We start from the raw sequence: 24,018 nt of genomic DNA on the forward strand, positions 1-24,018 counted from the left end.
TATTATAAGGTGTTGTACACAAAGGTCACCAGCCATTCAGGCTCTATACGAACACAAAGCAACTAACAAACCTTTAAAGGTACAAACAGCCCTATCTTTAAAATGGCTGAGAAGCCAATATGGGTTAAACAGTGGCCTTTGACAAAAGACAAATTGTAGGCATTTAAACAGGTGGTAGAGGAGCAACTAGATGCTCACTATATTGAAGAATCAACCAGCCCTTGGAATTCTCCTGCATTTGTTATTAAAAAGAAATCTGGTAAATAGAAAATGGTGACAGATCTTAGAGTTAGCAACAAGGTAATTCAACCTATTGGCCCTGTACAATCTGGAATTCTTTTGCCTTCTCTATTACCAAAAGATGGCCTCTTTTAGCTATTGATTTAAAAGATTATTTCTTCACTATACGTTTACTAGAAAAAGACAGAAAAAAAATTGCCTTCACAGGACCTACTTATAATAATTCTCAGTCTGCTAGGAGATACCATGGACCGTCCTCCCACATGGAATGCTCAATATCCCCACCCTGTGTAAATACTTTGTAAGTCAGCCATTGGAAATAATACATTAAAAATTGCCTACATCTAAAATTTACCGTTACATGGATGACATTTTGCTATCTAATTTAAACATAGATACTTTAGAAAGAATGTTTGAAGAAGTAAAGAAAGTCTTGCCAAAATGGGGATTACAAATTGCTCCTAAAAAAAAAAATACAGAGAAGAGATTCTGTCAATTACTTAGGTTATAAAATAAGTTTACAGAAAATTAGAACACAAGAGGCATAAATTAGGAGGGAGCAATTGAGGACTCTTAATGACTTCCAAAGATTGTTAGGAGACATTTCCAGTCTACAACCAGCTGTTGGGATAACACCTGATCTAATAATTCATTTAAACCAAACCTTAGATGGTGACAAAGACCTAAATAGTCCCAGGGGATTACCAGCTGAAACAGAAAAGGAAATGATTGTCTTTGAAAAATTATAGGAGACACATATGAATAGGGTGATTCCAAATCTTAATTGTATTCTAATCACATTGCCTTCCAGAATTTCTCCCAAAAAGAATGTTAATGCAAAGGAAAGATATTATCTTAGAATTGATCTTTTTACCATATAAACCAAGTAAAAAATCAAAAACTTACATGAAAAAGGTCTCTGAATTAATCATAAAAGGAAAATTGAGACTTTGGCAACTAGCAGGAATAGACCCATCAGAGAATATAGTGCCTTTTACTACCGATGAAATTTTTAAAAAAATGTATGGAAAGACAAAGAACCTTGGCAAAGAGCTTGTGCTAATTTTCTAGGAGAGATTAATAGCAATTATCCCAAAAGTGATAGAATTAACCTTATAAAAAGAACTACCTTCCCTACATTGTACGGGACACACCAATAACTGGAGCCCGTACATTTTATACTGATGCAAATAAATCAGGAAAGGCGGGTTACAAATCAGAAGATTTAAGTAAGGTGGAACAAAGCTCTTATAATTCTGTCCAAAAGGTAGAACTATATACTATTCTCATGGTACTAATAAATTTTAAAGAACCTCTCAATACAGTTACTGATCCACAATATGCAAAAGAGCTGTCTTGCAAATTGAAACTGCTTAATTTATACCAGATGACACAGAATTAACTTCATTATTCATACAGGTTCAAGATATAATCAGGAATAGGTTAGTCCCATATATATAACACACATCCGATTCCATATGAGTCTACCAGGTTGGCTAGCACAAAGTAATGCAGAAATTGATCAATTATTGTTTGGAAGTGTGTTGAAGGCCTCAGAATTTCATAAGAAACATCATGTCAATAGCAAAGGTTTAAAGAAAGAGTTTTCTATTACATGGCAATAAGCTAAGGAGATTATAAAGAGATGTCCTACTTGCTCTTTCAATAACCAAATACCTGCAGGGCCAAAGAAATGAAATCTAGCAAATGGATATGTTCCACTTTGCAGATTTTAGAAAATTTAAATATGTGCACCACACCATTGACACTTATTCAGGTTTTCAATGGACAACTGCTTTGAGCTCAGAAAAGGCTGACTCAGTAATTACACATTAGAGGTTATGGCCATCATGGGTATAACCTGCACAAATAAAGACAGATAATGGTCCAGCATATGTCTCTAAGAAAATGAAACAGGTTTTTGCTTACTATAATATAAAGCATATTACAGGTATACAAAACAATCCTACATGTCAGGCAGTTATAGAAAAATCGAATAGAACTATAAAGGATATGTTAAACAAACAGAAGGGGATGGAAAATACCCCCAGAAATATATTACATAATGCTTTACTAAGCTTGAATTTTCTTAATGCTAATGAGAAAGGAACAACAGCAGCAGAGAGACACTGGATAATAGAAAAATCTTCTGAATTAATTCAGCCAGTGTAGTTCAAGGATGTGTTGACCTCACAAAGGAAACCAGGAAATGTGCTATATTGTGGTATGGAGTTCTGCTCTTGGTTCCACAGAAGAAAAGCTATGGATACCATCAAAATTAATAAAGATGCAGTTTGAAAAAGAGAAACCTCTTGAAAAAAAGACTCCATTTCTCCTCCACAGTGGTCTCATCCACAGTGGTGACAACCATACAGATGGTAAGGAAACCTCATAAATGTTGGGGCAGGGTTCTGTTCTTGTCTTTTTAGCAAAATACTTATCTCCAAAAGACCCTCCCTGGACATCTAGATGCCTAAAGAGGAAAAGATAATTATCCAGATAGGACCAACAAGCAAAGAGTATTATGACTTATGAAGACAGGTCATCTGAGGGTAAGAATCACTGAATACATATATATATATATATATATATATATATATATATATATATATATATATATATATGCTACCCACTATAATAATAGTCATGACTCACTTAAAAATCAAAGCTGGCTTTAGTTGGACAATTGTTCTGTCTTTCTCTAAATTCAAACATGTTGTTAAAAAAAATTCAGAGTTTCTGTCTCATGTCTATGTTTTTCACTACAAATCTTGTAGTTTCAGCTCCTCACATGGAGGTCTTTAATTGGCAATTTTTATTCATTTACAAGTGGAAATACATAGTTTTTGTGTGTGTTTGTTACTCTTTATTGAAGACACTGTCTTTTCTTTTTTTGCTTTCCTTTCTCTTTGTTTTGTTTTATCTATTTGTACATGTATGTGGTGGTTGTGTGTGCATGTATACATGCATGTGTGTGTGTGTTTGTGTGTGCAGGTGGAAGCTTAAGTCTGACTTTCAGAATCTTCCTCAATTACTCTCCACCTTGTTAATTGAGATAAGGTCTCTCAATTGAATCCAGGACAATAACCCTGGAAAGCTTCCTATCCCACTAAAAAAAAGCTCGAGCAGTGCTGGGTAGGTAACTTTGAAGACTTGGAAACTGGTTTAGGAGGTCTGTCTATGTGTTGTTTTTTTTTTTTTTGGTTAATAAATAAGTGCTTTGAGCCTATGGCAGGGAAGAACAGAACTAGGCAGGGAAAGCTAAGCTGTATGCTGGGAGGAAGAAGGGAGGAGTCTGGAGCCACCACCAGAGTCAGACAAGTCAGAACTTTGCTGGTAGGCCACAACCTCATGGTGAGACACAGATTAATAGAAGTAGGTTAAGCTAACAAGTAATAGTTAGCCGGTAAGAAGCTAGAGCTAAAGGGTGAAGCAGTGATTTAATTAATACAATTTCTGTGTGGTTATTTTGGAGCTAAGCAATCCGGGTGGCCAGGACAAACAAGCAGTCTTGCAACAGGAAACTGTCTCCTTTCTCAATAGGTAAGGCAGACGCTGGGAATCAAGGTTGTTCCAGGTGAGAATGGCGCAAATAAACCTTCAGGGAGCAAGCAAGATGCACACCTGGGGGCATCATTGCCTTCCATATTTCTGGCCAGTTTGTTAGGGTATGTCCCAATTTAGACTTATCCAGTATCCTTGCAATTTCAGAGAACTTAAGAGCCTTTGAGACCATTACCCTGGATGTAAAAACAGCAGAAATAAAGTATACCTCTAGACTTTAAAAATGATTCATAGACATGAAGGGTTTCTTTCTAAAAATTTTATATTAGGAATGGTTAGCACTCTGGACTCTGAATTTCTTCATTTACTGTTGTAAAATGTGGCTTAAAAAGTGACAAAAACCCCAATCTCACATTCTGACACCCCTCAGAAAACAAACAAACATTCTGGGAAAGAGTCAAAGGTTTACGAAAATCAACTGTTCAATGGTTCTGAGCTTTTTAATGATCTTGGCCCCAGTCTTTGTTTTGTGTGTTTTGTCCTAATGAATCAGTGTGCTTGAAGCAGTGATGGAAGGTGCTCATACCTATTTCATCCAACTCAGAATTCAAGCAGGAATGCAGTAGGAAGTTTTGACAAACGCCCCAAGAGCTAAAAGCTTTCTGCAGAAGCGATTACTCACTGAGACATACAGTACGTTAAGGCAGAGTTGACTGCTTATAGAATAAACCAAAGTCAATTCTTAGTGAAAATGGCAAGCAGTCACGGAAACAAGAGAGCTTTGAAAGTCATGGGCATTCCCGGGGCAAACTGTACTTGGGAAAGACAGGACCTTAAGTTTTCACTTCACTCAGCTGAGCTCCATCCTGTGCACCAAGACAAGGGCCACTGTTACAGCTGCTTTGGTGCTTATGCAACAAGACAAGGATCCTCCTGCAGCTGTTCCTGAGCTCATGGAAAGAGGAAGATGATCTGATCTCTGCATTAAGAATGCATGAGCACCTTAGGTCCAATAGGAGAACAGGGAGATCACCAGGAGGGGCTACTCAAGCCCAAATTAAAACCTAGGCCCTTTTGAATTGGTAGGATCCCGTGCTGAGGTCCTTCTCTCTGTTCAGATTCTGTAACACTTGCCAGTGAACTTTATGTTGGTTTTACCTTAAACTTTTTTTCCTGTTTTTAAATTCTTTAATTCTCGTAAACAGAACTTCCCAACCCAGCCAGATTCAGATCTAAGAGAATTTACGATCCTTTGACAGATAGCTTTCAGCCAAGAACCCTTTCCTTTTTCTCTGGTCTATGTGAAAACAGCCCACACATCCTCTGCATGAGGTCATATTCTTTATTATAACATTTTTGATAACTTATGTTGGGTGTAACAAGCATCCTCACACAGAATGATCCCTTTTCACCCACACTTGAACTTGTGGTTTGCTTCCAACCAAAATACCAGATCCTGATGCCTGACGAATATCACATATCACAGGGCCCATGTGGCATTTCAAAGTTCCACCACCTTCTTCTCTGTCCACAGCTCATTTATTTTGTGCTCTTTGGCTTTTGGCAGATTGTATGGGTGTTGGTTGGGAGTGAAGAAACTTCCGAACTCTGAAGTTTGTTCAGCAAGAAGTGGGCAGGATATGGCCAGCAGGAAGGCCCCACAAACCAAGGGAAGCACTTAGGTGAAGTGCTTAGGTGGTTTTCTTTCTGGGAGTTGGATATATTTTCCTGGAAAACTGTTGCAGTGACTTTCATTGCAGCAGGAGAAGACGTGTTTCTCCAACTTGATGAAGCGGATATACTCCATACATCTTCTTGGGCAGCCCAAGGTGGAATATTTGTACAGATATTCTGAAGAAAGTGGGGCAGTGACAAAGATGTGCAGGTTAAAACAATGAGAGGAAATATAGCCGAGTTGTCCCTCCCTCCCCCACCTCGAGCTTGAAGCTAAGGACTCTTCCACAGAAAGGTCTCTTTCCATGATGACTTGTCCCTGTCCCCAGTACAAGCAAGCACTCATCACAGAAGAGATGCCACAGACTCAGCTATTAGAGTAAGTCTCTGAAAATAAGAAATGGTTGGGAATTTGAAGGCCACTTATAAACCAAATTGTTGTCTAATGAGAACCTTGAACTCAGGATGGAAAGAACATGTCCAGCACCACCAGCTAAGTCTTTGCTAATGCTGATGGATCAAGCAGATATGATTCCAGATGCTCTTCTCCTCCCTCAGTCAAGTCATAAAGTCAGTCTCCCACCCCTCCTTTCTCTTGCCTTCACCTCACCTCCAGTTGAAAGTTGAAAGTATACTTCTTTGGTTTGGCATGCAAAGTCAGGAAATCTGGGTCGACAGACCCCCAAGTTCTTTCTGCAGGTCTTGTCGTAATATTCATCACAAGAAGTGCAAAGAATATCTACAAGGCATAGATATTGTATCAGAATGATGAGGAAGGCATTGTTGCTGGGGGGAAGATTGACAGAGAAGATTGAGAATCTAGTGGGGACAAGGAAAGGGGAGATCTTACTTTAGTTACTTGCCAAGATCTGTGCCTCAGTTGAGAAAAATCTTGTGTTCCCCTGAAAAAATTTATCACTCTCTCCACCAAACTCCCTCCTTGTTACCTCCCTAGAACTAGATTCTGGTGGAGTTACTAGACAGCAGAGACTAGAGGCCCCAGAAAAAGCTTCTAAGATGGAGAATGGAATTGTGCCAGTCAGTGAATTCAGAGACCTGGATCCAATGCTGTCTTGATAGTTCCTGACCTTCCCAATAAAGAAGCTCAGGACACCATTCCCAGATCCCAGAACTCCTCTCCCCCTGCATCCCTGCCATTACACTCACCCTTTAAATGAGACTCACACAAAACCAGCAGGACTCCTGGGAGCAAGAGGAACAGGAACCAGTCCATGTGTTTGGGAAAAACAATAAAGGAAAAAGCGAGGGGGTAGGTAGTCAGTGTCCCGCAAGTGCTGGGGAGCTGCGTTCAGGCAGTATGTGAGATGGAGCTGAGGTTGAGCCTTTCCCTTGGCTTCCCACTCTGAGTGATGTCCTGGGCTATGAACAATGTGGCCCATTTATTGGTGCTGGTGGGCTCTGCCTCTGCAGAGTGGGTGTTCTGCTTCCTTTCCCAACCCAACCAAGCTGGGATGCTGACCAGGAAAATAACATTGGCAAGAGACAATCCCAGTTTCAAGGTGGGGTGGGGGACATGATAGCTTTACCTCACAGACTTGCCAGTGCATGGCACACATAGAGTGTAGAGGATTTCCCAGCCCATCAATATCATAAAACATTCAGCTAAAGAAAAGGAAGTACGTGAAGATGAGAGCGAGGACCAAGCTAACTTCAGAGTTTCTTTATGTTGGCAGATTATACATTTAGGTCTAGAATATGGTTTGAAGATGACCATACCAGACGGAACCACTCATAGGACAGAGAATTTAAAGGTGCAAACTGGAGGCAATTTGTTAATCCAGGTAAACAAAAACAACAACAAAGCTGTATTAAGGAAACCATATTCAAGACATGTTTTCCTGTTTTCCTTTCTTAATTTTCCCCCCTCCTCTCTCCCTCCATCCCCCCACTCTCTCTCTCTTCCTCTCTCTCACTTCTGAAAACTCACTGATTGATTACTGGTGTAGGAGTTCCTTCTGTTTGTGTGTTGCTTTCATTGGTTAAGGAATAAAGAAACTGCCTTGGCCTAGTTGATAGGGTGAAACTTAGATAGGCAGAGAAAAATAGAAATGAATGCTGGGAGGAAGAAAGGCAGAGTCAGAGAAGCCATGGATCCTCTGCCTGAGATGGACACTGGTTAGAATCTCTGGTAAGCCACTGCCATGTGGCGATACACAGATTAATGGAGATGGGTTAAACTAATATGTAAGAGTTTGCCAATAAGAAGTTAGAGCTAATGGCCAAGCAGTGTTTTAATTAATACAGTTTCTGGGTGTTTATTTCAGGTGTAAGCTAGCCAGGCAGCTGGGACAAACAAGGGGCCGCTTCTTGTAACAGATTACACATGTCTTTTGATTAAGTTATTTTGGAATCACTTTATCAGTACAGTTCAAAGTTAAGCCTCAACCTCTTTAACCTCTTTAACCTCTTTGGATAAAATGAGCTGCTTTTGCTAGGGGTCTAATGACTTCCCTTGCCCCATTTCAATACAAATTACTCTTTCATACAAGTCTGTGGCTTTTCCTTCCTTGAGTAGATTTGAGTCCATGTAGATGGACAATGTTGTGAAACATTCAAAAAGGAGGAATTAGATTCTACAACAGAAGAGCACAGAACAGGCTTCTTGTCCGGAGAGACGAGTTTGAAAGTCACCCACAGAGAAGTGGAGATGTGATGGGTTGTGATGTCAGGAACAATAAGACTTGGCTGAGTGGAATTCCAGATGGCATTCTGTAGTGAGGCAAAGGTCATGTAAAATTCTAGAGATCAGAGGTCATGACACAGGTCAGAGTCTTACTTTATGATGTCTTTATTCTCAAAATGTGGGCCCCATAAAATGAGTTAGGAAGAAATAATTCCTTTTAAATTATGTGTGTTTTGGGTTTTGGTTTTTGTTTGTTTGTTTGTTTGTTTGGGGTGTGTGTGTGCAAGCAAGTATTCTGGAAGGCTAGTAGAGAGTGCTGGACCCCTTTGAGCTGGAGTTAGTGCATTTATCAACTGTTTGACATGATGCTTGGATATGAACTTTTATCCTCTAAGCAAATTCTCGAGTCCAGAAAAAAAAATTGTTTCTACCAAAACATGATTGATAGAGTTCACCAAGGAAGCTATCTGTTCTTTCATGGTAGTAATTTTAGTGGCAAAGCCAATACACACAGTAGATACATGGTATTCTTGTTGCCTCTTCATGAATGTTGGTAATTAGAGTCTTTGGGAACTATCTGTCATCATTTGTAATAAGCATGGAATGAATGCTAGTATATCTTCCTGTTGTGTGAACATAAGAAAATGCATTTGAGGTATTTGTAAAAGAATAGTTTTATTTTACCAAAGTGCAGTCATTATTACCTGTATATTAAAAAGAAAGCATGCAGTCTTTAAGATTTTTTTTTTTAAAAATCACTATATTAAACTCACTCAAAAAATCTATTGTAGAGTGGCGTGAATTGAAACAACCACATACTGACTGTGGTGGTTTGAGCATGAAAGGCCTCCATGGACTCAGATATGTGAACGCTTGGTTTCCAGTTGCTGGAGCTGTTTGGTGTAGCATGAGGGCCTGCTTGTTGGGGTTTCTGTCCTGCCCAGTTCCTGCAGCTGTTTAGACCCAAAGAAAATCACACAGAGGTCTCTATAAGATTATAAAATAATTGTCCCATTAGCTCAGGCTTCTTATTAGCTCTTGTAGCTTATATTAACCCATTATTCTTATCTATGTTAGCCACGTGGCTCGGTACCTTTTTTGGTGGAGTAGGTCACATCTTGCTTCTTCTGTGTTCTGGGCAGGACTGCGGAGGAATAGGCTTCCTCCTTCCTAGCATTCTCCTGTTCTCATTGCCCCACCTTTACTTCCTGTCTGGTTGTCCCTCCTATACTTCCTGTCTGGCCAATCAGCATTTATTTAAAACATGATTGACAGAATACAGACAATTCTCCCGCACCAGTTTGGAAATGATTAGGGAGTACAGCTTAGTACCCAATTCATAGATGATAAGACTAAGCGAACCTATGAGAAACTGAAACAGCCCATTCAATTACTCCATGTATGTACTTTACAGTACAGAGAGCTCTTGTAAGTAAGGGGCAGTGGTAGCAGCCAGTAGACAGACTGTCTCAAAAAAGATGGGATGAAGGTTCTACAGATAAAATCGTGTAGACTACAAAGAATTAGGCTGATCTAGGACTTTTAAGGAAATGTCTGCCTTCTGGGCTGTAGAAATAGTTCAGTGGTTGAGAGCACTGGCTATTTTTCCATACAACCTGTGTTTGATTCCCAGCATGCACATGGCAGGTCATAGCTGTCTGTGCCTGCAGTGCTAGAGAATCTGATGCCCTCTCCTAGCTTCTGTTGGCACCATATGCACATGGTACACAGACGATGTACATACAAGTGAAACACCCACACACACAAAATAAGAATTAAATAAATAAGTATTTTTAAAAATCCTGCCTGCCTTCTTAGGCCCTGGTGAGAGAAGGTGGCCAGCAATAGACTGTAAGGGACTCATCTATTTATTTTTAATAATTTAGTTTTGAGATTATAACTGCATCACTTTCCTCTTCGCTTTCCTTCCTCCCACAAATCCCACCTTGATCTCTTTCAAATTCATGGTCTCTTTTCTTTAGTTGTTGTCATGTGTGTGCACGCGCGCACACACACACACTTCCTTCTGTCTCCTGCGTCTATTCTTTCTTCTTTGCGTCTTCATGAGCAATTTCTTTCCTAAGAATTCCTTGCTAGCACTCTCCACGCTGGCTTCCACTCTTCTTCCTCAGAACTAAGGAAATATCATTTCCAATACCTCATGGAAACGTGGAAGCAGAGAACATACTCCACAAAGCTGTCACCTGTCATCCACAGAGATGCCCTGGTGCCAACATATATATATATATATATATATATATATATATATATATATATATATATATATACTCAAGCTCATGTACAATAATAAAAATAAAATAAGGCTTCAAAAAAGGAAAGAAATAAAAAAAATGCTCGTGGAGATGAAGGGTGAGAGGAACTGTTATACTTGAAAGAGAGAAATATTAGAGATCTCCGTTTCCCATAAAAGAGCTTTCTAGAAAAAATGCCTTGGAAGAACCAATGATGGAATAAAATTTAGCATACTATAATCCCTGAGTCCTAAAGACCAGAATAAGGGTAAGGATGTACAATGCAAGAGCTGCTTGATAACAAAGGTCAACAGGAAGCAGAATATTTAGCTCATGTTGGGTGTTCTGTCTTGGAAAGCAGAGACAAGTAGATCTCTATGAGTTTGAGGCTAGTCTGGTCTACATAATGAGTTTCACAACAGCCAGGGCTATGTAGAGAGACTGACTCTGTCACACACACACACACAAAAATAAGTGAGGGAGGCAATATGGTGGCCATGTTAGGTTTGAGGAAAGAAAGAGACATCTGAGAAGATATAGCCTAAGGATGCTAAGGGCTCTCAGAACCTCTGTGCTCTTCTACACCACCTTCTAGATCTTAGTATCACTTGGGGGCTGGCAACTCTTGGAGATGGACTGGCTTTCAAAACAATGTGTATTATCTGTTAGATCACAGAAAGCTTAGTTGCCTTTCTTTGTCTCCCAAAGAGGGGTCTCAATGCCTGCAGTCTCTCCCTCTCTAGACAGAGCTGATGAGCAAGTCAGCTCTAACCAGGTACCTCTCAGAGTTCTCTCCCGCTCTATTGCAGCTGCACACTGCCCTCTACTGCCCAGACTCAAGATGATTTTGAATTATAATTACATTTATCATTGCCTTGAGCCTTGCAGCACATAAACTAGGTCCTCCTTAGTGCATGTGCATGCACACAATACATACATACATGCATGCATGCATACATACATACATACATACATTTATACATACACACACCCTAGTTCTCCCACACTGCATTCAACCTCTCTCCAGGGGCAGAATCTGCACATCCTTCTCCAGGGTCTAACCCAATGAGTCTGCTTGGCCCTTCCCACCACACACCCTCACCACATCTAGCCTGGGTTCCACATCCACTGACCAGGCCTAGTACAGCCAAATCCTGTCTATAGTCAACCTCCAAGATTCTGCCAGGATCTTCCCTACAGGCCCCAACCCACAAGCCTCTCCTATGCCAAATCTAACCTTCCGCATACTGCTGGATCTACTCCCACACTCCAGGCTTGGACCAGGACATATATCTTGCCCCAGCCCAGTCTCCTCTATCCAGTTGACTTCATCCTACTACGTCATTTCCAACCTCTAAGTCCAACTGCCCTGCGCATCCTTCCTTCTTCTCTAGTGTGCTTTGTCCTCATCAGACAAAGAACTCTAATGAAAGAAGCCCACTACCCAAAACTCATCGAAAAAATGCAAAAGAAATTATGAAGGATTGAGCCATTATCTCTCCTCTAAAGCCTAAAAATCCTGTGGAAATGTTTGACAGTGAGAATTACCTAGATAGTACACAGAATGTAAAAGAAAAATCATAAAATTCATCGAAGAATTCAAAAAGTCTTAAAAAGACACAAATAAAAAGCTCAAAAAAATTAAGGAAAGGAAGCTTAAGGACAATAAATGCCTGAGCAGTGCCCAAGAAAATACAAACACAAGGCTGAAGGAAATGATGAAGACAGTCCAGGACCAGAAAAGTACAGATGATTAAGAGAAAGGAAAGTTGCAGTTTATTCCAGCTGAAATGAAACTGAAGTTTAAAAACCCAGTAACCCAACTAGAAAACTCGAAGGAAAGCCTTGCAAAGAGAATGGCTCCAGAAGAAGATGAAATACCAAGGGGTGGACGGAATCAACCATGAGTCATCCAGCACCATGAGGCCTGGGAGCAAGGAGGATAGCCACAGCTCAGCCCCAGGACACTGGCCCTGGGCAGGAAGAAATCAATCACAAGAATGCCTATCACCATAAAGCACAGGATCAAGGAGCATAGCCACAGCTCAGCCCCAGGACACTCTTCCTGGGCAGGAAGAGATCAACCATGAGCCTGCCCATGCCACAGGTACCATTACAGTGAGTGTATATGGTAGAGAGAGGCTGATCTGAAGAGTTGACAGCAGTGAGCAACTGGGTGACAAGGGTGATCTGCTTGCCACCCAGGACTACAGTGATATCTGGGCCTGGGCTGATGCCAAGGGCCATATCTGGGTCCAGGACCCTAACACAGCCATGGTGATCTGTGTTGATGTCTGTGACTCCTATTACCACTGAAGGCCCTGCGAATGCCCAGAGGTGGGGCTATCATCTGTGACCACGTCAGTGTCCAAAGTATGTGTTCCCGGAAGGGCTGCAATATGGACGACGAGGAGACTTACCGGCTGTGGAAGATTGGCAAGACTATCATGCAGCTGTGTCATGACCGTGGCTACTTGGTGACTCAGGATGAGCTGGACCAGACACTTGAGGAGTTCAAGGCACAGTCTGGGGACAAACCCAGCAAAGAAAGACCAAGGCGCTCAAACCTCACCGTGCTGTTGGCCCACAATGATGACCCCACAGACCAGATGTTTGTGTTCTTCCCAGAGGAGCCCAAGATGGGCATCAAGACCATCAAGGTGTACTGCCAGCGCATGCAGGAGGAGAACATCTTGCGGGCGCTGATCGTGGTGCAGCAGGGCATGACACCCTCTGCCAAGCAGTCCCTGGTGAACATGGCACCAAAGTACATGCTGGAGCAGTTCATACAGCAAGAGCAGCTCATCAACATCACAGAACACGAGCTGATCCCTGAGCATGTGGTCATGACGAAGGAGGAGGTGACAGAGCTGCTGGCTCGATACAAGCTTCCTGAAAGCCAGCTGCCCAGGATCCAGGCTGGGGACCCAGTGACGCGCTATTTTGGGATCAAGTGAGGGCAGGTTGTGAAGATCATCTGGCCGCTACATCACCTACCCCCTGGTACAGTAGCCCACTGCGGGTGAGCCTCACCGCAGTCAGGGTTCAGTACCATCCCTGGCTGAGCCCAGCCTTCCCTGGCGAGCACACTTCTCTGCCAGGGTCCCAGCTCATACCTCTGTCCCATTCTGAAAAGCAGGACTGTTGGGTGAGACACCCCAGTACACCTACTTGCGAAAGGAGCCACTGACTCCTGCAGGTTGTCCTCTGACCTCCCGTACATGCAGCATAGCAGCTGCGTGAACCCACAAACCCTGAGGTCTAATGGGAGGACACGCTGTAACCCCATCACCAGGAGGTGGGCCAGGTTAAATTCTAGCACCCTGGAGACTGACTGAGGCAGGGGGATTGCTGCAACTTCAAGTGAGTTTATGACTTCAGCAAGAACTGGCCCAGCACCCGCTTCTGGTATGAGTGGCTTGTCTGAAAACAGGAAAGGAACCCACGCAGCAGGAGCCAGCTGATCTGCCCTTCCTAGCTCACCAGCACCCTCGTCCTGTCGGGTACCCTTGCCTGCTGCTTCATGGGACCAAGAGTACGGACCACAACCTCTTTGCCTTTTGACCAAAGGGTTCCCACCTGGCCTCGGGGAATGTGGCCCTGGACAAGGCCAGCACTGCCACCAGGGCAGCCAGCACTACAGTCCTCCCTGTGCAATCTTGGGGCACTGACGGCACCCCACACCTTTGTCACTGAGGTCGCTGTCCTGTCTAGAGTTTTCCATTCTGTAGGGCTCTGTTCTGAGAACTAAAGACATTTTGAGGAGTTTAAAAAAAAAAAAAAGTATGTGCTCCCATAGAAGTCATGCCAATCTAGGAATCCTGGGCTGCCACCTCGGTCCATGATGATGTCAGGGCCCCAACTGGTGCCAAGGGCCATGACTAGGTTCATGGTACTGCTACAGCCAGGCTCTGTGGTGATGTCCGTGGCTCCCGTTGCCAAGGAGGGCCTGCAGAGGCTTGTATTCTGGGCTGACACCTGGGGCCATGTTGGTATTTGAAGTTCAAGCTGCTGCCAGGACCATACAGATCTGGGTGACCTATGCTGCCACCCAGAGCTATGGTGACGTGAAAACCTGAACTGTGACTAAGGGCCATGTCTGAGTCCGTGGTCCAACCCCAGTCAAGGTCTGTGTTGATATCCATGGCTCATGTTGCATCAAGGGCTACATAGGCATCAGGGGTCTAGGCTTTCACCTAGGGCCGTGTTAGTGTCCAAGGGTCATGCAGCTGCAGGGCCATCCAACTCTGAGCACCCTGCACTACAAGCCAGGGCCATGCTGTCATCTGAGCCTGGGCTGCTGCCAACGACCTTGTCAGGGTCCATGTCACAGCATAACAGATAGTTATAACATATATAACATATAACAGATAGTGGGGCTGGCTCTCGTACATTCATAATTCAGGGCTGGTTTAACTTCATCCCCATAAACAAGGTTGGTGAATAACTGTGTTGGGTTTTTGATGGGGATGGCATTGAATCTATAGATTGCTTTTGATAAGGTTATCATTTTTCCTATGTTGATTCTACCTTTACAAGAGCATGGGAGTTCTTTCCATTTACTGATATCTTTTTCAATTTCTTTCTTCAAAAACATAAAGTTCTTTTCACATGGATCTTTCACTTGTTTGATTATAATTACTGCAAGATATTTTATTTTATTTGTGACTATTGAAAAAGATGATATTTCTCTGATTTCTTTCTTGGCTCCATTATCATTTGTATATAGGAGGGCTATTGATTTTGTGAGTTAATTTTATATCCCATCACATTACTGAAGGTGTTTATCAGCTGTAGGAGTTCTCTTGTAGAATTTTGGGGGTCACTTCTGTATACTGTCATAATATCTGCAATAGCAAAAATTTGACTTCTTCATTTCCAATTCAAATCCCCTTTATCTCCTTGATGAATTTTTCTATGTTGAGTATGAAATGTCCTCCAACTATTTTAACTAATTTTCATTTGAAGCCTATTTTGTTAGATATTAGGATATCTTGCTTCTTAAGTCCATTTGATTGGAAAATCTTTTCCCAACCCTTTACTCTGAGGTAATGTCAGTCTTTGAAGTTGAAGTTGAGGTGTGCTTTTGTACACAGCAGAAGGACAGATCCTGTTTCTGTATCCATTTTATTAGCCTCTGATTTTTATAGGCAGATTGAATCCATCTATATTAAGGAATATTAATGAGCAGTGGTTGCTAATTCCTCTTATTTTTTGGTTTTGTGGTTGGTGGTGTTACTGTAGGCCTTGTAGGAAAGAGATGTATACATGTAAAAAAAAAAGATACGTAGCTGTGTGGAGACAGAGAGTCTCAGGGAGGATTATTGAAGATGAAATTAAAAAAGAAAGTTACTATCATAATGCGTGTGTTTCCTTATAAACCCCTCAGAGAGAAAAGTCTAGCCCTTGCTGCATTCATGGATTTTTTACATACCCTGGTGCTGATTGGAGGCTGATCCCCCATTTAGTGATAAAAAATAAATAAATAGATAGATAGACAGACAGACAGATAGATAAACAAATAAGTGACTTAATGGCAATTTGGAAGAGCAATTACAAATCAAACCTGAACACAGCTGACAGCAAAAAAAAAAATAAAAATCAGAGCAGAAATTAATGAAATAGAAACAAAGACCATACAAAGAATCAGTGAACTTAAGATCTTATTTCTTTGAGAAGCTCATTTCTTTGACAGACCCTTAGCCTAACTAATCAAAAGAAAAAGAAAAGACCCAACTTAATAGAATTAGAAATGCACTAGGAATCACCACAACAGACACCAAAGAAATTCAGAATATTATAAGGAACATTTTGGAAACCCGTACTACAATAAGCTGAATAACCTAAAAGAAATGAATGAATTTCTAGAGTCAACCAAACCAGCAAAATTAAATCAAGAGAAAATCAATAACCTAGATAGACTCATGAGAAGACTCAAATGGTAATAAAAGGCTCTGACTTAAAAAAGAATAGTCCAGGGTAGGATGGATTCACAGCAGAATTCTACCAGACCTTCAAAGACCTGGAGACAATAAAAAATTCAAGGAATATAGAAGCAGAAGGGGTATTCCCAAATTCCTTCTAGGAAACCAGTGTCACTCTACTTCTAGAACCAGGTAAATACAACAACAACAGCAAAAGTACTACAGGTCATATCTCTGATAAACATGGGTTTTAAAAAATTCTCAGTAAAATACTTGTAAACAAAATATAGACATACAGCAAAAAGTTTATCCACTATTACCAAGTTGGCGTTATCCCTGAAATTCATCCCTGGATAACTGTGATACACCACTTAGGTGGACTGAAAGAAAAAAACTACACGACTATCTCCATGAAAGCTTGAAGCCTTTGAGAAAATCCAACACACATTCATAATAAAAGTCCTTGAGAGTGTAGGACTAGAGGAACATATCTCAATACAATAAAAGCTACCCACGGCCGGCATTATCCTAAATGGGGAAAAGCTTGAAGCAGTCACAAAGAAGTTAGAAACAAGACAAGGATGTACACTAGCCCCACTCCTTTTCAATGTTGTGCTTAAAACACTAGGTGGAGCAATAAGGCAAAAGAAGAAAACTGAGAGTCTACAAATAGAGAAAGAAATCAAGCTATCCCTATTTCCAGATGACATATTATACTTTAGAAATTCCAAACATTCTACCAGAATACTTCAAGAAATGATAAACAAATTCAACAATGTGGTAGAACTTTCACTAATCAATAGGATACACACACACACACACACACACACACACACACACACACACACACACGGTCATGGGTACACTCCAATAGGGTTTTATATATATATAAACAATAAATATTCAGAGAAAGAGGACATGGGCACACTCCCCTCCTATTCAGAATAGCCTCAACAAAATTAAAATATCTAGGAATAAACCCAAACAAGGAAGTGAAGCTCTCTACAATGAATGCTTCAAACCTCTGAAGAAAGAGACAGAAAGACAATGAAAACACAGCCCATACTCATAAACTTGTATAAATAATAATGTAAAAATGAACACTTATCAGAAGTTATTTATAGATTCTGTGCAATCTCAATCAAAATCCCCATCTTGTTCTTCACAGAAATAGAAAAAAATTATCCTAAAATTCATATGGAACCAAAAAGACCCTGGATGGCCAAACAATCTTGAACAAAAAGAAGAATGGTGGAGCAATTACCATTCCAGATCTCATGCCCTATGTTACAGAGCCATGGTGATAGAAACAATATGACACTGGTACTAAAACAGATATGTAGACCAATAGAACAAAACTGAAGACCAAAATATGAGTACATATAAATCCTGCTATTTAATATTTAACAAATATTCTAAAAATTAGATGAAGAAAACATTTTCAACAAATGGTGCCAGGAAAACTGGACGTCCACATGCAGAAGAATGAAATTAGGCCTGAATCTATCACCTGGAGAAAAATCAAACTACAAATGGATCAAAGACTTACTGTGAAAGCTGAAACCTGAAACACCAAACCTGCTAGAAGAAAAGATAGGCAACATCCTACATGACACAGGTGTAGGAAAGGGCTTTCTGAACAGGACACAATTTGTCCAAGAATTATAGCCAACAATAGATAAAGGAATTCATGAAAATAAAGTTACCATACAACTAAGGAAAAAAATCATCTAACAAATACCCAGAATATATGAAGAGCACACGCACACATACACCATATACATATACACACAAGAACATGCACAAAAAAAGTAAAAGAAACAACCTATTCCAAAACTGGACCAGGAACAGAGAGTTCTCAAAAGAAAAAAATTGACAAATAAATATCTCAGAAAATGTTCATCATTTCTAGCTATTAAAATAATTTTGGCATTTCATCTTGCCTGTAAGAGTGGCAAAGATCAACAAAAGAACCAACAAGAGCTGGCATCAATTTGGAGGAAGAGCAACCCTCATTCACTGTTGGTGAGATTTCATAGAGGGCAGCCACTCTGGAAATCAGTGTGGAGAATCCTCTAAAAGCTGAAAACAAATCATCATGTGGTCCAACTACTCCACACCTTGACATATACCCAAAGCACTCAACATCCTACTCCACAGAGACTTGCTCAGCCATTTTCATTGCTGCTCTTTACACAATAGCTAAATGGAAAAAAAAAACTAAACACCTATCAGTCAATGAATATGTAATGAATATGTGTTAAATACGCACTATGGAATGCTAGTCAGCTGTAAAGAAAAATTTGAAAACATAAAATATGCATTTAAGTAGATGGAACTCCAAAAGATGATACCAAGTTAGGCAACCCACACACAGAAGACAAATGCTGTATGTCCTCTCTCATCTGAGGCTCCTACCCCCAAATCCTCAGATGTAAGTATAAATCTTGAAAGTAATCACAGAAACCAGAAAAATACAAGAGACCATTTCTGGGAGCAGGGGTGGAGCTTGAAGAAAGGGGGAAAACAAGGCACAAGTGATCTGATTGGGGAAATAGAAACCAGGGGGTCTAATTAGGGAAAGGGAGGGAGAAATTGCAAAAAGAAGAAGCATCAGGGGTAAATAGTAGTTAGAATGTCTGAAAAAGTCATAAGGAATCATATTATTATCTACCTAAAAACACCTGTATTGCACTTAAGTGCATGTGTAAACATACATATATAGTTTAAAATAAATTTTTCCATCCGGGCTGACAATGCTTCCTTCAAAAGCCAAAGTTCATGTAAGTATACACATCAGAAAGCCTCCTTAGAACTGTTGGTCAAGATTGTCCAAGAAATTCCCCAAACACTACAAGCTATTACTATTGTCCTTGGTTGCCCCCAAAGGTAGAAGGTGAGTCCCTATTGCTGAACACCTCATGCAGTTCAGACAGAGGGCTTGAGGACCTGGAACTAGAACTGACCTACAGCCTCCTCCATGAGGATTAGTTCTCCTGGTACCAAACAGCTGCATAGAGGCTTCAGGGGAGGAAATCATGACTGGTCCTGGAAGCCTCGCCAACTTCCCAGAATTACTGAAGTCATGGATCAAGTAAGAGAACCCATACCCACCACTTTACTAAACCAGTATGACCCCTAATCACATTCTTAATACTTGTCCTTATGCCCACAAATAAGTGCCATCCTCTCCCTTTATCAAGTAAACTTCCCTTTACAACAGAGACCATTACAGAAAACCACAGCTAATTAAAGTGAAGAATTGTGGAGGCCAGCTTCAACTGATGCACTGTCTACACCGTAATTTCTGTATGTAAGACTCAAGAAACATTGTGGAAGAGGCAACAGGAGAACTGTAAAAGCCAGACAATGGAGAAACTTCTGTGACCTTGTGTCCCCTGGGAGTGTCTGAAGCTCCACCCATAAATTTTCATCAAGTGACTGCCTCGGTATGGACAAGAACAACAGCAACAGATGCTAATATGGATGGGGGAAAGCCCACGAAGCCTCGGACCTATACAAAGAACTACAGACATCTACGGAATGCTGAAAGTAGCTGGGACACACACACACACACTCCTAAATATATAAGTAAAACCTGCTTGGTCTGTGTAATGTTTCTTGCATTTATGTTTCCAGAGCTGACCATTGGTATTGGCTTCTTCCCTCAGAAACTGCTTCTCCCGCTCACTCTCAGAGATCCAAACCACATCTAAACCAAACCACACGTTATAAAGTCAGAGTGGTGGCACTCAGTGACAAGAGGAGGGACAGGGAACAAAATAACAAAGAGAGGGAAAAATAAGGGGACCAAAACTAAATTCACAGCAAACCAAATAAAATAGATATTTCTATTAGGCTTACAAAATTAACATCTTGACTATTGCATTAATTTTATTACTATAGACACCTGAGTATTTGGTGGCAGTCAATCCGAGTGTAACAGATATAAGTCAAACCAGAAGGGCAACTTTGAGCTGCATTCTAGACCCTTCTATGGCATGGAGAGAGATGTATATTACAAGAAATTCACTGTCTAAGGCTGGAAGCACAGTATGGGGAACTCAATCAGCATACACAGACCTTGAGTTTGACCCCAGCACAGAGCAAACTAGTTTTACTTTTAGGTAATGCATCTGAGCATAATACTTTCTCAGCCTAGGAGTAAAGGTTGTTTTCTCGCATAACCTTAGATTTTCATCTTTTGGATGAATGTTTCAGTCTTTGGAGGGGGCAGACATGTTTTGCTTCTCTTAGGTTTGACTGTATCTGCCGAATGTTCTCACAGCTTCTTTTTCGACCTCCACACATCTCGGAATGCTGCCGAGACTTCTAGTGCTGGCTTGTTTGAGTATAAGTGGTCCCTACTCTTGCCTGGTTAAGCGTTTTGCCTCTCATCTGCTGCCCATCTGAATCTTATCATCAAAGTGTCCTCAGTTCAAGCCCCCAAGGAGTGGATGTTCTGGTTCTAACAGCGTGTGCTACATCCCAGGTCGTTCCTGGAACAGTGTCCTGAGGATCTACGAAGAAATCTAATGTAAGCTGGACAAGCTCTCTGGGGGTAAGTAACAGGAATAGTAAGAGTCAACAAGATAAATGGAGAAATAGGTCATGATTGTTGGCCAGGAAATCAATCATATAAATGCATCAACTTTTTTAAAGTTGGTTTTTAAGTTTCTTAAAAATTGCAAAAGTAACCAGGCAGTGCTGCACATCCCTTTAATTCCAGCGCTCAGAAGGGAAGGCAGAGGTAGGAGGATCTCTGAGTTCAAGGCCAGCCTGGTTTACAGAGTTAGTTTCAGGACAGCCAAAGCTACACAAAGAAAACCTGTCTCGGGGAGAGAAAAAAAAAGAATTGCAAAACGTTGAAAAATAATTTCTGTATTCCTTTCATGTAGCTTTCCCAACAGTGCCATCTTCAACTACTATGAAGCAACTTATAAACCAGGAAACAGAAATACAACAGTGTTAAATGTAAACTTATTGTGTTTTGTCAGTTGGACATATACTCATTTAGGATGTATCATTATGGAATTTTTTCACATGTGTAATTTGTGTAAAATCCCCTAAAATCAAGACACATGCTGTCCATCATCGCCAGAAATTCTGTGGTGTTAGAGTCAGTCTTTCCACCTAGCTCCAGTTTTGGGGTCTTTGCCACTCACAATTTTGCCATTCTGAGACTATTCTACAAATAGAAGCATACAATGCCTAATCATTTTGGATAAAACATTTCATTCTGTATGATGCTTTCACTGGCTTTATTAATCACTCATTCTCTTTTGTTGTTGAGTTATTTGCCATTATACCACTGTTCATTTACCCATTCACCATTTGAGAATGCCAGTGTTCCTCCCAGTTAGAGGAATGGGTTCCTGCAACCATTCTTTTGTAGAATTTTTTTAATAATAATTTTATGTTTTTCCTTTTTTCCCTTCCTCTAAAATGGAAACATTATATTGCGTGGAGTTAAAGAAGGTAAACACAAAAAGAAATTTGATTTTCTTCAAGTAAAATAGTATACCTTTTCAGTTAAACATCCCCAGTGACAGATCAATGGTTACATGGGACATAGGGGTTAATCTGGATATAGGTCACAGTGGCTGGCCTGAAGCCAAAGGACCCCCCTGGTGCTGAGTCAGTCCTGAAGTCCAAGGCCAGCCTTGACATAGGGTCCATAGGCACTGCCCTGATCCCAGTGCCAAGAGTTTTGTCCTTGTACCAGAGATGAAATACTCAGACATAGAATCTGAGTCATAAAGTCAGCTTCAAGCAGGATTTTGTTGGGGCATGCTCTCAGTCCATTTTCCTGTCCCCAGAAGGAGATTCATACTCACGCCTTCCCATTCTGCCCTCTACTCTCTCTGCTCTCCTTTCTCCCCTCCCTCTCTCCATCTCTGCTAATGTTGCCTCTGTGTGAGGGAGGAGAGGCGAGGCTTGTGAAGAGACATTGAACTCCATGCCCTTTGCAAAGTGTCCTTATTTATTTCTGTGATACACCCCACTGCTGTAATGTCCTACCTTTAATTTTTCCCTCCTTTGTGCAGCCACTCATGGAAGTTTGTGTGAAGTATGAGCACTAGTAGTCTGGTCTGTCATTCTGGTGACATCCTTGACATTTACACTTTTTCAATGTTTTCTCAATTTTTTTTTATTTCTTTGAGAATTTCTTACAATATATTTTGATCATATTCTTGCCCCTCCCCCAAACTTCTCCTTGATCTTCCATGACCTCCCTACATACCCAACTTCATGTTCTTTCTCTTATGTAAAGACAAAAATATGGAGTCCAATTTGTACTGGCTGACTATTCCTAACCATGGGACCTGCCCAAGAGTGCAGGTAATATACCCAGTGTCATTTTATTGAAGAAGACAGAGTCTCCTTCTCCCAGCATCTGCCAATGACAAACAGCTTCTTGGATAGGGATGGGCCTTCATGCTCACTCTCCATCTTCCATGCTGGCTTGAGCTTGGGCAGGTCCTGTGCATGCCTGTTACAGTCTCTGTGAGGTCATGTGTGCATCAGCTCTGTTGTGTCTTTGGAGCTACCTACCACCTTCTGGCTCCAACTTCCTTTCCACCTTCTCTTCTGCATCGGATCATGGAAGTCCCATAATCCTTAACATGGAGGAGTGGGATATAAACGTCCTATATAGGGCAGAGCATTTCAAAGTCTCTTTTTCTCTTCATGCTATCCAATTGTGGGTCCTTCTTCTTCTTCTTCTTCTTCTTCTTCTTCTTCTTCTTCTTCTTCTTCTTCTTCTTCTTCTTCTTCTTCTTCTTCTTCTTCCTCCTCCTCCTCCTCCTCCTCCTCCTCCTCCTCCTCCTCCTCCTCCTTCTTCCAGAATTTGAAACAGTTCATTAAGGGAGAAAAAGCTCTAAGAATGCTAATGAGTTGGTGAAAAGCTTGTGCTCAGGAGTCCTGGGCCACAAATCTCATGACACTTTACAGGACATTTGTCTATTTTTGTTGTTGCTGCTGTGTTTACCCTATTCATGTATTCTATTTATGTAATTATTCTATTAATAAGGCAGATTGCATTGATGAACTTTATATCCTGAATTAACTTGGTGCTAAACTCCTTTTTATCAAGAAATATAGTACTTTTAATAAATTTGACTATCATCAGGTTTGTAAATATTTTAATGGTATTTAACAGCTATATTCACTAATGTTATTAAAATTTAGTTTTCTTTTCGTATAATTTTTTTTGTAGTTTAAAAATGGGACCACACTGTCCCTATAAAATGAATTAGGAATATTTTACCACTTTTCTGTACTTTTTGAGTTTTTGAAGCGTTGATGCTTATTTTTCATTAAGCAGCTGGTAGAATCCACCAATGGAACTGCCTAAGCCTGAATTTCCTTTGTAGAACTCTTTTGATTGTTAATTGGGTATATTTACTTGTTGAACATCTATTCAAATTTATACTTATTCTTGAGTAAATTTGGCAATTTCATCTTTCAAGGAGCATGTTTATTTTACCTATGTGTCTAATTTGTTTGTGCATGGCTATTGATCATATTTCTTTATAGTCCTTTCTGCTTCTGCAGAGTCAGAAATAATATGTCATTTTTCATTCTCGGTGTTAGCTATTGTACATTTCTCTCCCTCTTTCTTTATCTTCAAGAGTTGTGCTAAAGGTCTTTCAACATTGATTTATTCAAAGAACCAATGTTTGCTTTCATTGACTTCTCAAGCTTGTTCATTTGTTTTTAATTATGTGCACATATATGGGGGAGTGTTTAAAAATGTGCCTTTGGAGGCCAGAAGAAC

At 40.7% G+C, this 24,018-nt stretch overlaps 2 protein-coding genes across 2 annotated transcripts; one reads left to right on the plus strand and one right to left on the minus strand.

The window, feature by feature from the left end:
* Nucleotides 1-941: 941 nt before the first annotated feature.
* Nucleotides 942-6,652, minus strand: LOC146894704 (uncharacterized). Its single transcript, XM_087905945.1, has 4 exons — nt 6,580-6,652; nt 6,029-6,157; nt 5,460-5,595; nt 942-981 (listed from the first exon to the last, which is right to left on the minus strand). Exons 1-4 carry the CDS (start codon nt 6,650-6,652, stop codon nt 942-944), a joined length of 378 nt encoding a protein of 125 aa, XP_087762071.1.
* Nucleotides 6,653-12,713: 6,061 nt separating this feature from the next.
* Nucleotides 12,714-13,326, plus strand: LOC125416047 (DNA-directed RNA polymerases I, II, and III subunit RPABC1). The gene is given in 2 exon segments (XM_048458720.3): nt 12,714-13,291; nt 13,293-13,326. Coding segments are annotated over 2 exon segments (612 nt in total).
* The last annotated feature ends 10,692 nt before the right edge of the window (nt 13,327-24,018 follow it).

This window comes from Myodes glareolus, chromosome 4, assembly GCF_982192425.1.
Source record: "Myodes glareolus chromosome 4, mMyoGla1.1, whole genome shotgun sequence".
Taxonomy (NCBI): Eukaryota; Metazoa; Chordata; class Mammalia; order Rodentia; family Cricetidae; genus Myodes; species Myodes glareolus.